Source organism: Coregonus lavaretus, assembly GCF_964263955.1.
Source record: "Coregonus lavaretus genome assembly, contig: SUPER_35_unloc_1, whole genome shotgun sequence".
In the NCBI taxonomy this organism is placed as follows: Eukaryota; Metazoa; Chordata; class Actinopteri; order Salmoniformes; family Salmonidae; genus Coregonus; species Coregonus lavaretus.
Genome location: NW_028167181.1, coordinates 533,458 through 549,806, shown reverse-complemented (window position 1 = coordinate 549,806; position 16,349 = coordinate 533,458). Strand labels below are relative to the sequence as shown.

At 43.6% G+C, this 16,349-nt stretch overlaps 1 protein-coding gene across 1 annotated transcript in view; it reads left to right on the top strand.

Moving 5' to 3' along the window:
* Positions 1-15,247, top strand: part of LOC311109950 (vascular endothelial growth factor C-like) — a gene marked incomplete at its 5' end in the record, with an annotated part of 31,608 nt that extends 16,361 nt beyond the window's left edge. Inside the window, 3 exons of the mRNA XM_084188467.1 lie at positions 2,977-3,089; positions 12,366-12,690; positions 14,693-15,247. Coding sequence (XP_084044593.1) covers positions 2,977-3,089; positions 12,366-12,690; positions 14,693-14,804 — 550 coding nt within the window. The 3' untranslated portion in view covers positions 14,805-15,247. The remainder of the gene's footprint in view (positions 1-2,976; positions 3,090-12,365; positions 12,691-14,692) is intronic.
* Between the last annotated feature and the right edge of the window lie 1,102 nt (positions 15,248-16,349).

The window sequence follows — 16,349 nt, the reverse complement described above, 5'->3', positions numbered from 1 at the left end:
CAGCATGACAATGATCCCAAACACACCGCCCGGGCAATGCAGGAGTGGCTTCGTAAGAATCATTTCATGGTCCTGGAGTGGCCTAGCCAGTCTCCAGATCTCAACCCCATAGAAATTCTTTGGAGGGAGTTGAAAGTCTGTGTTGCCCAGCGACAGCCCCAAAACATCACTGCTCTAGAGGAGATCTGCATGGAGGAATGGGCCAAAATACCAGCAACAGTGTGTGAAAACATTGTGAAGACTTACAGAAAACGTTTGACCTGTGTCATTATTGAGAAACTTTTGTTATTGACCAAATACTTATTTTCCACCATAATTTGCAAATAAATTCATAAAAAATCCTACAATGTGATTTTCTGGATTTTTCTTCTCATTTTGTCTGTCATAGTTGACGTGTACCTATGATGAAAATTACAGGCCTCTCTCATCTTTTTAAGTGGGAGAACTTGCACAATTGGTGGCTGACTAAATACTTTTTTCCCCCACTGTATTTGTAGTTGTCCACATACTCTAGGTCAGACCCGTCGAGAGTAGTGATTCTAGTCGGGTGGGTGGGTGCCAGCAGCGTTCGATTGAAGAGCATGCATTTAGTTTTACCAGTGTTTAAGAGCAGTTGGAGGCTACTGAAGGAGTGTTGTATGGCATTGAAGCTTGTTTGGAGGTTTGTTAACACAGTGTCCAATGAAGGGCCAGATGTATACAAAATGGTGTCGTCTGCATAGAGGTGGATCTGAGAGTCACCAGCAGCAAGAGCAACATCATTGATATACACGGAGAAAAGAGTCGGCCCAAGAATTGAACCCTGTGGCACCCCCATAGAGACTGCCATATGTCGAGACAACAGGCCCTCCGATTTGACACATTGAACTCTATCTGAGAAGTAGTTGGTGAAACCAGGCGAGGCAGTCATTTGAGAAAACAATGCTATTTAGTCTGCCAATAAGAATGCGGTGGTTGACAGAGTCGAAAGCCTTGGCCAGGTCGATGAAGACGGCTGCACAGTACTGTCTATTATCAATCGCGGTTATAATATCGTTTAGGACCTTGAGCGTGGCTGAAGTGCACCCATGACCAGCTCGGAAACCGGATTGCATAGCGGAGAAGGTACAGTGGGATTCGAAATGGTCGGTGATCTGTTTGTTAACTTGGCTTTCAAATACTTTCGAAAGGCAGGGCAGGATGGATATAGGTCTGTAACAGTTTGGAATAGTAGTGCCCTATATAGGGAATAGAGTGCCATTTGGGTGCCAGTAGCTGGAGAGGAAATTCCTCACTTCATCGACATTCATTTACCTGGCCCAAGCTACACTAAGCTATGTACAGTGGGGAAAAAAAGTATTTAGTCAGCCACCAATTGTGCAAGATCTCCCACTTAAAAAGATGAGAGAGGCCTGTAATTTTCTTCATAAATACACGTCAAATATGACAGACAAAATGAGGAAAAAAAATCCAGAAAATCACATTGTAGGATTCTTTATGAATTTATTTGCAAATTATGGTGGAAAATAAGTATTTGGTCAATAACAAAAGTTTCTCAATACTTTGTTATATACCCTTTGTTGGCAATGACCCAGGTCAAATGTTTTCTGTAAGTCTTCACAATGTTTTCACACACTGTTGCTGGTATTTTGGCCCATTCCTCCATGCAGATCTCCTCTAGAGCAGTGATGTTTTGGGGCTGTCGCTGGGCAACACAGACTTTCAACTCCCTTTAAAGATTTTCTATGGGGTTGAGATCTGGAGACTGGCTAGGCCACTCCAGGACCTTGAAATGCTTCTTACGAAGCCACTCCTTCGTTGCCCGGGCGGTGTGTTTGGGATCATTGTCATGCTGAAAGACCCAGCCACGTTTCATCTTCAATGCCCTGGCTGATGGAAGGAGGTTTTCACTCAAAATCTCACGATACCTAGGTGTCTGGTTAGACTGTAAACTCTCCTTCCAGACTCACATTAAGAATCTCCAATCCAAAGTTAAATCTAGAATCGGCTTCCTATTTTGCAACAAAGCCTCCTTCACTCATGCTGCCAAACATGCCCGCGTAAAACTGACTATCCTACCGATCCTTGACTTCGGCGATGTCATTTACAAAATAGCCTCCAACACTCTACTCAGCAAATTGGATGTAGTCTATCACAGTGCCATCCGTTTTGTCTCCATAGCCCCATACACTACCCACCACTGTGACCTGTACGCTCTTGTTGGCTGGTCCTCACTACATGTTTGTCGTCAAACCCACTGGCTCCAGGCCATCTATAAATCACTGCTAGGCAAATCCCCGCCTTATCTTAGCTCATTGGTCACCATAGCAGCACCCACCCGTAGTCTGCGCTCCAGCAGGTATATCTCACTGATCATCCCCAAAGCCAACACCTCCTTTGGCCGCCATTCCTTCCAGTTCTCTGCTGCCAATGACTGGAACGAATTGCAAAAATCTCTGAAGCTGGAGACTCTTATCTCCCTCACTAACTTTAAGCGTCAGTTGTCAGAGCACCTTACCGATCACTGCACCTGTACACAGCCCATCTGAAATTAGCCCACCCAACTACCTCATCCCCATATTGTTATTTATTTTGCTATTTTGCACCCCAGTATCTCTATTTGCACATCATCTCTTGCACATCTAGCATTCCAGTGTTAATACTAATTGTAATTATTTTGCACTATAGCCTATTTATACCTCCATAACTTGCTACATTTGCACACACTGTATATATATTTTCTGATGTATTTTTTAACTTTATGTTTTTTTACCCCATATGTAACTCTGTGTTGTTGTTTTTATCGCACTGCTTTGCTTTATCTTGGCCAGGTCGCAGTTGTAAATGAGAACTTGTTTTCAACTGGCTTACCTGGTTAAATAAAGGTGAAATAAAAAATAAATAAAATATTGACCAGGGCCCATATGGCTCTGGTCAACAGCCTTTGTCTGTCGGTTTCCCCCTCTTCTAATGCTAATAACTGCTTTCCCTTTACAGATGTCTGGTAGCCAATAAAACCTGCCCAAAGAACCACAGCTGGAGCAACCGCTTGTGCAGATGTATGGCGGTGCAACGCGACACCCCTCCCCCGCCCCAGACACAACACTCGGGTGAGTAGGACCTAGTACTGATGCTGATACTGCACCTGTTGCACCGCTTATTAGACTGAATTACCGCTTATTAGACTGCATTACCGCTTATTAGACTGAATTACCGCTTATTAGACTGCATTACCGCTTATTAGACTGCATTACCGCTTATTAGACTGCATTACCGCTTATTAGACTGAATTACCGCTTATTAGACTGCATTACCGCTTATTAGACTGAATTACCGCTTATTAGACTGCATTACCGCTTATTAGACTGCATTACCGCTTATTAGACTGTATTACCGCTTATTAGACTGCATTACCGCTTATTAGACTGCATTACCGCTTATTAGACTGCATTACCGCTTATTAGACTGCATTGCCGCTTATTAGACTGCATTACTGCTTATTAGACTGAATTAGCTTCCGCTTATTAGACTGAATTAGTTACCGCTTATTAGACTGAATTAGCTACCGCTTATTAGACTGAATTACCACTTATTAGACTGAATTACCGCTTATTAGGCTGAATTACTGCTTATTAGACTGAATTACCACTTATTAGACTGAATTACCAGTTATTAGACTGAATTACCGCTTATTAGACTGAATTACCGCTTATTAGACTGAATTAGCTACCGCTTATTAGACTGAATTAGCTACCGCTTATTAGACTGAATTAGCTACCGCTTATTAGACTGAATTAGCTACCGCTTATTAGACTGAATTACCGCTTATTAGGCTGAATTACCGCTTATTAGGCTGAATTACCGCTTATTAGGCTGAATTACTGCTTATTAGACTGAATTACTGCTTATTAGACTGAATTACCGCTTATTAGACTGAATTAGATACTGCTTATTAGACTGAATTACCGCTTAATGTGGTGAATTATGTTTCTCTTTGAGTTCAATATTACTAAGATAGGCTTATGCTGTTCTGAAGGTTTCCTAGTTGTGGTATGTGGTATGGATTGAAGGTGGAGTCAAGAGAAGGTGTTGTGCACGATTATTGGTCTTTTATTGGCCACTTACAAGACTGTGACAGAGTGAAGCAACATGCTACAGTATAATAAAGAAAGAAAACGGACACAGAGAAGGACAATGTGCTCTTGGTTTTTTACAACAGCCCTCAAAATCCTCACAGAGACACAGACCAGCACTTGAGTCTCTTCAACAACTCACCAACAAGAGAACAACTCATTCCGCTCAATTCAATGTGACGCGAGAATGTACGCGTGATCCCCATACACTATTTACAAACCGAGTCCACTTTTTTTCTAAGGCAGATGTTGAAAGCTCCCAGGCCACGTCTCAGTGAGTTGCCACTATGAAAACACAACATGGCAGTTGTTTTTCAGCGGACATGGCTACGCAGTAGAGTGATCTCTGAGTGAACAAACAAGAGACAGAAGAATGCAGAAAGAATCCCAGAGCTCTGGATTCCATAGTATCGTCCCAAATTCGACCCTATTCCCTTTATAGTGCACTACTTTTGACCAGGACCCATAGTGAACTATGTAGGGAATAGGGTGCCTTTTGGGATGCAGCCCATGGCTCACGCCACTCTACCCCTGCCACACAATGTTTATGAAGCACTGAAAGCAGGAAGCCAATCAAACAATTCTGTTGTTGCATGAAAGTTAATCTCTCTTAACAGACTTGGCTTCAAAGTTTACTCACTCGTACTCCTGAGTGGCGCAGTGGTCTAAGGCACTGCAGTGCTAACTGTGCCACTAGAGATCCTGGTTTGAATCCAGGCTCTGTCGCAGCCGGCCGCGACCGGGAGACTCATGGGCGGCGCACAAGTCGTCCAGGGTAGGGGAGGGAATGGCCGGCAGGGATGTAGCTCAGTTGATAGAGCATGGCGTTTGCAACGCCAGGGTTGTGGGTTCGATTCCCATGGGGGGCCAGTATATATAAAAAAAAATAGGTATTCACTAACTGTAAGTCGCTCTGGATAAGAGCGTCTGCTAAATGTATTTTAAAAAGGGTCTGGGTAAATTGGGGAGATCAAGCCATCAACATTTGGTTTAATGGGGATCACCCCTTTTCATCAGCTGATAAATGTTTGATCAAAACATTGCTGATGTTTCTCATGCAGTTGCCAAATTAAAGATGATGTTGATCATCTGTAGGCTTATTGTCCAGTCATACAATGGCATTTACTGGCTGACAATTAATTGAATTGCTCATTGATTATCATTCAACCCCAATGCCATGTTCTACAATTTGATGGAACCCAAAGAAACATTTAGCTAGGCCTATATCTTCCACATTACAGACGAATAATTCTATGAGAGGACTTGATAGCAAGAGCCATACGAGAGCTGCAGAGCTGATTTATGTTTCCTCTTCACACTAACCAGCTTTGACAGGCCCAATCAGAGGTAGATCTAGAAGCTTAGAGGTGCGTGCTCTGCTCTACTCTGCTCACAGGGACAGTGTGTCCCAAATGGTGCATTAGAGGTGCATGTGTATCCCATGTGTATCCCAAATGGCTCCCTATCCCCTAGATTGTGCACTACTTTTGACCAGAGCCCTATGGGCCCTGGTGAAAATAAGCACATTAAAGGGAATATAGGGAGCCATTTGGGACGCACCCATGGAATAGAATGTCTCCGCTATGCAGTCAGAGGCTCCCCAGGTCAGTATGAAACACTAGCTGAAGTCTTCAGAGGAACAGACACCAAAACCCTAGATCTGGACAGTTATAGTGCCTGTGTAATATACAGTTGGTGTCATTACTCCTATAGGGGATTAGCACTTTGATTTAGAGAGACAGATATGTCATTGTGCCTTGGTTATGGTCCGTCTGGATTGAACCCTCATCTAGAGTGCGGTATCATTCACAGAGGGAGGTGAGGTAGCTAGATCTGGGTTTAGTTTTTCTTTGGTTTGACTGCATCAGGGTTGTCACTAATAACTAATAGAGGGCTCACTCTCCTATTTCTCTGCGATCACCTCCTCTTGCATAAAGAGAGTAAGAGAGAGAGTGAGAGAAAGAGCGAGAGAGAGATGGAGAGACGAAGGCATACAGTGAGAGTGACAGAGAGATGGAGAAAGCGAGAGAGGGGAGAGATCGGAGAGAGAGAGAGTGAAAAAGAGAAAATTAGAGAGAGAGGGAGAGAAAGAAAGAGAAAGAGTGAGAGTGTGTGTAGAGGGAATGAACGTTTGTTTTTTGTCTCCAGGTTTGTGGTGATCTCATAAGTCACATAAGTAATGGTAGTTATGGGTGACTCCCTCTGCTAATCAACCAGAGTTTGGCTGGCAGCTACGTCCTCACTCCCTCCTGTCTCTCTCCCTTCAGATAAGCAGAACATTGGCTTATAAGGATCTCTACACAAGACAGAGGAGCTGAAGATCAGTGAGAGACCTTTCTGGCTCCATTAACTACAGTACACTACCTCCCCTGACGATGACCAAAATCAGAGAGACACCGTCGACACATCGTTAATTATGGCGACGTCAGCGGGCACAGTGTCAAACTTCTGTGTAAAACTGTAAAAAACTTTGACTTGGTTGCCACTGAAAATGTGGTGATTTTTTTCAGCTTGCGAAGTTGTTGGAAAAGCCTAACTTGATTTATGATTTACTGTAAATTCGACTCAATAATTGACAAATGACATTGATTCATGGCAAACCACAGTGCAACATTATGCATATTCAAGCATATCCCATAAGGAATACTTGACCAATTATCGGATGTGTTATTGAATAAAATCAATCACTAAAGACTCATGAATTATGAAAAGTGGACATTTATTTTTCTCTTCATCTGAAGCACCACAACAGCAAACAATACAAGCAAACAGTCCATTAATGAGTTAGGGTTAGGAAACCTCTCTGTGGTTAACATCTCTGTGCGTTGCCATCGCAATCTGGGTCTGTTCATCAGCAAACACATAAACACAGTAACGACAGGAATTTAGTTCCTGACTGCAGCCAAATCTCTCTCTCTCTCTCTCTCTCTCTCTCTCTCTCTCTCTCTCTCTCTCTCTCTCTCTCTCTCACACACACTTTCTCTCTCTCTCTCTCTCTCTCTCTCTCTCTCTCTCTCTCTCTCTCTCTCTCTCTCTCTCTCTCTGGAAGATATCACATTTGTTTATTCGCCTGTGTTGTAAGGAAAACATCTGTTTGCTCCACTGGGGGGAAAATATATTGTGAGGGATTTAGGGCAGGAATGCTCAATCTTTTCAATCTATCTCCAATAGTTTGCTGCTGTGATGTCAAACAACAACTCTAGCTAACTTCCAATTCTGCAGGATATTGCTATGTTCTTCTTATGTACAGATATAGGATCTTCATTTGACCAGTTTCTCACAGCAGGAAAGGTTAGGGCAAATCAAGTCTGACATTTTGAAGTGGGAATTAAACTTTAGAAGCAAATTTGCATTTCCTTCTGTGCAGGAAATTTCCTGCAACAACAGGGTGATCAAATTAAGATCCTACATCTGTAAGCTCTTCAGAAAAGTCCAAGTGTTCCATACCATCCGATCCAGGGGGTTACAACATCAACGTCTCCACACGGACGACTAGCCGAAAATAGAACATTTCACAATCTGTTAACAAGTGCTGACAACTCACAAACGATAGCAACCAGGGATATAAAACACATCTGTCTTTAGAACACCTGCATATCATCACTGGCGCCGGAGGGGAGGAGATGGCTGCCATTTTACGGCCCCCTGACCAATTGTGCTATTATGTGTGTTTTTTCGCGTTATTTGTTATTTATTCTGTACATAATGTTTCTGCCACCGTCTCTTATGACCAAAAATAGCTTCTGGATATCAGAACAGCGATTACTCCCCTCGTATTGGAAGAGTATTTTATCTTCAACGAGTCGGACGTGAAGGATATTCAACAGACACCCGACAAGGCCCAAATCCCCGTCATTTGCATGAGAAAGAGACAGAGATATTGTGGATGTAGGTCGGGGTGCCTTGTAAGGATCCAACGGCGAGCGAGTAATCTGCCTCTTCCATCAGTCCTATTAGCCAACGTACAATCATTGGAAAACAAAATGGACGACCTAAGATCAAGGATATCCTACCAACGGGACATTAAAAACTGTAATATCTTATGTTTCACCGAGTCGTGGCTGAACGACGACATTGATAACATACAGCTGGCGGGATATACGCTACATCGACATGATAGAATGGCTGACTCCGGTAAGACAAGGGGTGGCTGTCTGTGTATATTTGTAAACAACAGCTGGTGCACGAAATCTAATATTAAGGAAGTCTCCAGGTTTTGCTGTAGACCACACTATTTACCAAGAGAGTTTTCTTCAATATTTTTCGTAACTGTCTATTTACCACCACAAACCGATGCTGGCACTAAGACTGCACTCAATGAGCTGTATAAGGACATAAGCAAACAGGAAAACGCTCATCCAGAGGCAGCGCACCTAGTGGCCGGGGACTTTAATGCAGGGAAACTTAAATCCGTTCAACCTCATTTCTACCAGCATGTTAAATGTGTTACCAGAGGGAAAAAAAACTCTAGACCACCTTTACTCCACACACAGAGACGCATACAAAGCTCTCCCTCGCCCTCCATTTGGCAAATCTGACCATAATTATATCCTCCTGATTCCTGCTTATAAGCAAAAACTAAAGCAGGAAGCACCAGTGACTCGGTTAATAAGGAAGTGGTCAGATGACGCAGATGCTAAGCTACAGGACTGTTTTGCTAGCACAGACTGGAATATGTTCCGGGATTCTTCCGATGGCATTGAGGAGTACACCACATAAGTCACTGGCTTCATCAATAAGCGCATCGAAGACGTCATCCCCACAGTGACCGTACGTACATACCCCAAATAGAAGCCATGGATTACAGGCAACATCAGCACTGAGCTAAAGGGTAGAGCTGCCACTTTCAAGGAGCGGGACTCTAACCCGGACGCTTATAAGAAATCGCGCTATGCCGTCCGAACTATCAAATAGGCAAAGCGTCAATACAGGACTATGATTGAATCGTACTACACCGCCTCCGACGCTCGTCAGATGTGGCAGGGCTTGCAAACTATTACAGACTACAAAGGGAAGCACAACCATGCTCGCTTCCAGGCAAGCCACACTGAAGCATGCATGAGAGCATCAGCTATCCCGGATGACTATGTGATCGCGCTCTCCTTAGCCGATGTTAGTAAAACTTTTAAGCAGGTCAACATTCACAAGGCCAGACAGATTACCAGGACGTGTACTCCGAGCATGCGCTGACCAACTGGCAAGTGTCTTCACTGACATTTTCAACATGTCCCTGACTGAGTCTGTAATACCAACATGTTTCAAGCAGACCACCATAGTCCCTGTGAACAAGAACACTAAGATAACCTGCCTAAATGATTACCGACCCGTGGCACTCACATCTGTAGCCATGAAGTGCTTTGAAAGGCTGGTCATGGCTCACATCAACACCATTATCCCAGAAACCCTAGACCCACTCCAATTTGCATGCCGCCCCAACAGATCACAGATAATGCAATCTCTATTGCACGCCACACTGCCCTTTCCCACCTACACAAGAGGAACACATTTACATTTTAGTCATTTAGCAGACACTCTTATTCAGAGCGACTTACATTTTTTCATACTGGCCCGCCATGGGAATTGAACCCACAACCCTGTCGTTGCAAGCACCATGCTCTACCAACTGAGCTACAGAGGAGGCCACCTATGTGAGAATGCTATTCATTGACTACAGCTCAGCGTTCAACACCATAGTGCCCTCAAAGCTCATCACTAAGCTAAGGACCCTGGGACTAAACACCTCCCTCTGCAACTGGATCCTGGACTTCCTGACGGGCCACCCCCAGGTGGTAAGGGTAGGTAACAACACATCTGCCACGCCGTTCCTCAACACGGGGGCCCCTCAGGGGTGCGTGCTCAGTCCCCTCCTGTACTCCCTGTTCACCCATGACTGCATGGCCAGGCACGACTCCAACTCCATCATTACGTTTGCCGACGACCCAACAATGGTAGGCCTGATCACTGACAATGATGTGCCAGGATAACAACCTCTCCCGCAACGTGATCAAGACAAAGGAGATGATTGTGGACTACAGGAAAAAAAAGAGGACTGAGCACGCCCCCATTCTCATCGACGGGGCTGTAGTGGAACACGTTGAGAGCTTCAAGTTCCTTGGTGTCCACACCTCCAACAAACTATCATGGTCCAAACACACCAAGACAGTTGTGAAGAGGACACGACAAAGCCTATTCCCCCTCAGGAGACTGAAAAGATTTGGCATGGGTCCTCAGATCCTCAAATAGTTCTACAGCTGCACCCTGACTGGTTGCATCACCGCCTGGTATGGCAACTGCTCGGCCTCCAACCGCAAGGCACTACAGAGGGTAGTGCGTACGGCCCAGTACATCACTGGGGCCAAGCTTCCTGCCATCCAGGACCTCTATACCAGGTGTTGTCAGAGGAAGGCCCTAAAAATTGTCAAAGACTCCAGCCACCCTAGTCATAGACTGTTCTCTCTGCTACCGCACGGCAAGCGGTACCGGAGTGCCAGGTCTACGTCCAAAAGGCTTCTTAACAGCTTCTACCCCCGAGCCATAAGACTCCTGGACAGCTAATCATGGCTACCCGGACTATTTGCATTGTCCACCCCACCCCACCCCCTCTTTTATGCTGCTGCTACTCTCTGTTTATTATCTATGCATAGTCATTTTAACTCTTCCCACATGTACATATTACCTCAATTACCTCGACTAACCTGTTCCCCCGCACATTGACTCTTTACCCGGTACCCCCTGTATATAGCCTCCCTACAATTTTTTACTTAATACTTATTTTTCTTAAAACTGCATTGTTGGTTAAGGGCTTGTAAGTAAGCATTTCACTGTAAGGTCTACACTTGTTGTATTCGGTGCATGTGGCAAATAAAATTGTATTTTATTTTATTTTATTTTATGTGATCAGTTCAGAGCACATCCTGTCTCTTCCTGGGTTGGGGTCAATTCCATTTCAATTCAGTCAATTCAGGAAGCTCCTCCTGAATTGACTGAATTGAAATATAATTGACCTCATCCCTGATCTCTCAATAAGAATATGGTGAACTGACATGGAAATGCTCAATGTGTGTAATGTGTATGTTTTTATACTTTTAATGTCTGTTTTTATCCTTTCAATGCCAAGAGTGCCAAAGCCAATTTTCCATTTTGTGCCAACCTATTGGACAATAAAGTTTTTAATGTACACTGAACAAAAATATAAGCGCAATATGTAAAGTGTTGGTCCCATGTTTCATGAGCTGAAATTAAAGATGCCAGACATTTTCCATATGCACAAAAAGCTTATTTCTCTCACATTTTTTGCACAAATTTGTTTACATCCCTGTTAGTGAGCATTTCTCCTTTGCCAAGACAATCCATCCACCTGACAAGTGTGGCAAATCAACAAGCTATAAAAGGCCACTCTAAAATGTGCAGTTTTGTCACACAACCCAATGCCACAGATGTCTCAAGTTCTGACTGCAGGAATGTCCACTAGAGCTGTTGCCAGAAAATGTAATTTTCATTTATCTACCATAAGCCACCTCCAATGTCGTTTTAGAGAAGTTGGCAGTACGTTCAACCAGCCTCACAACCGCAGACCACGTGTATGGTGTTGTGTGGGCGAGCGGTTTGCTCATGTCAACGTTGTGAACAGAGTGCCCCATGGTGGCTGTGGGGTAATGGTATGGGCAGGTTTAAGCAACGGACAACGAACACAATTGCATTTTATCAATGACAATTTGAATGCGCAGAGATACCGTGACGAGATCCTGAGGCCCATTGTCGCGCCATCCATCCGCCGCCATCACCTCATGTTTCAGCATGAAAATGCACGGCCCCATGTCACAAGGATCTGAAAATGTCCCAGTTCTTCCACGGCCTGCATATTCACCAGACATGTCACCCATTGAACATGTTTGGGATGCTCTGGATCGTGGCCTGTGGAAAACATTCCACAGGCCACAATCAACAGCCTGATCAACTCAATGCGAAGGAGATGTGTCGCGCTGCATGAGGCAAATTATGGTCACACCAGATATTGACTGGTATTCTGAACCACGCCTCTACCTTTTTTTGAAGGTATCTGTGACCAACAGATGCATATCTGTATTCCCAGTCATGTGAAATCCATAGATTACGGCCTAATGAATATATTTCAATTGACTGAATTCCTTATATGAACAGTAACTCAGTAAAATCTTTGAAATGGTTGCATGTTGCGTTTATATTTTTGTTCAGTATAATTCTTATCTAATCTTCTCCACTGTATCTCTCTAGACTCGTTTGAAGCGGATATCTGCGGGTCAGATAAGGAGTTGGACGAGGAGACGTGCCAGTGTGTGTGCAGACGACAGCTTCGGGCCTCGGGCACATGTGGACCCCACCGCTACCTTGATAAGAACACGTGCCAGTGTGTGTGTAAGACGCTCCCGTCGTCCTGTGGGCCGCACCAGATTTTCAATAAAGACACGTGCCAGTGCTCCTGCGGCAGGACGTGCCCCAAGCACCAGCCGCTCAACCGCAGCAAGTGTGCCTGCGAGTGCAACGAGTCACCCAACAGGTGCTTCCTAAAAGGCAAAAGGTTCCACCAGGCCACCTGCAGGTAAATACAGCTTGATGATGATGATGATGAGGATGAGAAGGGTTGATGAAAAGAAAGAGGAGGACGACATGGAGAAAGGGAACGAATAGAGGATAGGGACGTCTGATGATGACAATCCAAATTGCTACCGTGACAACCTTTTCAGATCTTTTCAAAGCATATTTCCGTAGCAAACCATATACATTAGCATAGTCATTGGTAATTCAAGTAGCCAGTTACTGGAGAAGAGACTAGAGCATAGAGCTCTTGGTCAAAGTAATGCACTAAACAGGAAATAGGGTGCCATTTGGGACACAGAAAATAGGGAATAGGGTGCCATTTGGGACGCAGTAAATAGGAAATAGGGTGCCATTTGGGACACAGTAAATAGGGAATAGGGTGCCATTTGGGACGCAGTAAATAGGGAATAGGGTGCCATTTGGGATGCAGTCTAGGTACAAGTCCTGTTAGATCCATGCCGCTAAGCCACAAGGCTGTAATATACAGCTGAGTTTACCAAATCCTACAATGACATGGCCTGTTTAAGGCTAACCCTTTCCAGCTGGTCTCTATCAGAGCCATGCTAAATGTCCTTGATTTAGAACATCCAGCTTCCAGACTCTGGGTAACGGAGAAAATGTATGCAGCCGCACATCCAGAGCTGTGGAGTGTTCTATCATTAAGAACTCCAACAAAGCTAGAATGACGGGCTCAAATAGAAAGTGAAGAGTTATTATGTCAGCGAACCACTAGAATATATGAATTATATTAACTGATGACTACAATTGAGGATTCAAAAACATGTCTATTTTCACACAAAGAAACTCATATGGACTGCTATACTATATACTGTATCATGTCTGTGACATGACATTGCATGACTGGTAGTCATGCATGTTCATTTTCCAGATGCCCTCAGACACGAATTAGACATCAATCATTTTTATTTCAAAGCTTACAACCCCTTTATTTTTAGAAGTCTGCAAGGAGAGAAGTCCTGTGAATACAAATCCGCCCAGAGTTGTAAATGAACTTGCAGTCCTGCAAATTACACTGCGATAAAAACCCTGGAATAAGGGCTGCCCATTTACCAGTGATCTCACTCTTCAGGTGACGTTGCTAGTTCTGCTCCTGTGGTCTTAAACCAGCGCCAGGGTGATAAACTATACCCAGTTTGAGGGCTTGGTGTTAATTGGTTATAGTACAACACATTTCACTGGCAAATAGAAGGTTTCACTGCCTCACTGCTGTCAGTTAACTGCTAGTTCCCCATGTCTGAAGGAACAACCCACAACCCTCTACGGTGACCCCTTGTAACCCCACGTTAATATGATTTATGACTATCCATCTGCAGTAAGGATCCAATGTCAGGAACACGGCCGATAGAATAAAATCAGCTTTCGTTTTGTCCTGTTTTTATTTGATACCAAACTTACTAGAAAATGTTCATTTCCTGAAGCAAATGTGTGCTATTGATTTCGACCCCAACTGAGGGAGTTTTTATCTGACACCTGAGGGACGTCCTTATATTGATGCCATACCATTGACATATACTGAGTAAGAGGTTGTACCTAGTAGGACAACGATGAAAAGAAAGGGTATACCAGAAGGAGGAATAAACCTGTGGTTGTATATATGGTTAAAACTCCTGCACGTTACATGATTTAAAGGGACATTTCAAAAAATGTCAACTTCATACTCATCATCTCCAGCACCACCTCAACATCAACATATGTGAAAATGGCGCGTTTCTATGTTTTGTAGTAAAAAAGATAGAGGGAGATGCGTTTCCAATGACATCATCAACCAATTAGTAGACAATTAGTAGGTAAATAGTAGGTAATGCTCATAGGTGGTTAAAATCACATAATGCACACCGATGATGTCATTGGAAAAACTTACATTCCTCTCTATTTTTTACTACAAAACACAGAAACACACCATTTTCACATATGTTAATGAACATGTAGTTGAAAATCGTTGAAATGTCCCTTTAACATGAATCCTCTTTGTCTTCCCCTAGTTGCTACAGACCACCTTGTGACGTGCGGAGGAATCGGCGCTGTGCATCAGGTTTTTACTTCAGCGAGGAGGTCTGCCGGTGCGTACCAACATACTGGAGAGGACAGGATTAACTTTGAGTTCACATTATGCAGCTGACCTGCTACCCGATTATAATGATTATAATCTATTATGATAGCCGCCATCTTGTGGAGAAGTACCTAGCCTGGACCTAGTTCGGAAATGGTTGAAAGGACACAGAGTTTGTGGGCTACTTTGGAATTATAAAGTGACATTTGGGACATATTATGGACGTATTGATATGAACCCCAAATATCATGAGAGGATCTAATGAAAAGACTGAAGGATGGGGAGCAATTGAAGGCTAAAGCCTTATTCTTGTTATTTTGTAATTGTTTTGTTATTCGTATGTCAGATATTGATTATATAATTTATTGCCATTAATGTTTGCAACCTCTTTGTTTATTGCAATTACAATCTTTCTAAGAAAATACACTGTGATCAATATTTTTGTATCATGTGATGCCTCTTTAAAATAAAAGTTGTATATTGTTAACTTATTTCTAATCTAGTTTATCATATTCAATTGTAGTTACTGATTGTAAATAACTAATGTACAGTAGTGGTCAAAAGTTTTGAGAATGACACAAAGTCTGCTGCCTCAGTTTTGATGATGGCAATTTGCATATACTCCTGAATGTCATGAATAGTGATCAGATGAATTGCAATTAATTGCAAAATCCCTCTTTGCCATGAAAATGAACTTAATCCCAAAAAAACATTTCCACTGCATTTCAGCCCTGCCACAAAAGGACCAGCTGCCATCATGTCAGTGATTCTCTCGTTAACACAGGTGAGAGTGTTGACGAGGACAAGGCTGGAGATCACTCTGTCATGCTGATTGAGTTAGAATAACAGACTGGAAGCTTTAAAAGGAGGGTGGTGCTTGAAATCATTGTTCTTCCTCTGTTAACCGTGGTTACATGCAAGGAAACATGTGCCGTCATCATTGCTTTGCACAAAAAGGCCTTCACAGGCAAGGATATTGCTGCTAGTAAGATTGCACCTAAATCAACCATTTCTCGGATCATCAAGAACTTCAAGGAGAGAGGTTCAATTGTTGTGAAGAAGGCGTCAGGGTGCCTAAGAAAGTCCAGCTAGCGCCAGGACCTTCTCCTAAAGTTGGCAACACCAGTGCAGAGCTTGCTCAGGAATGGCAGCAGGCAGGTGTGAGTGCATCTGCACGCACAGTGAGGCGAAGACTTTTGGAGGATGGCCTGGTGTCAAGAAGGGCAGCAAAGAAGCCACTTCTCTCCAGGAAAAACATCAGGGACAGACTGATATTCTGCAAAAGGTACAGGGATTGGACTGCTGAGGACTGGGGTAAAGTCATTTTCTCTGATGAATCCCCTTTCTGATTGTTTGGGGCATCCGGAAAAAAGCTTGTCCAGAGAAGACAAGGTGAGCGCTACCATCAGTCCTGTGTCATGCCAACAGTAAAGCATCCTGAGACCATTCATGTGTGGGGTTGCTTCTCAGCCAAAGGAGTGGGCTCACTCACAATTTTGCCTAAGAACACAGCCATGAATAAAGAATGGTACCAACAAATCCTCCGAGAGCAACTTCTCCCAACCATCCAAGAACAGTTTGGTGACGAC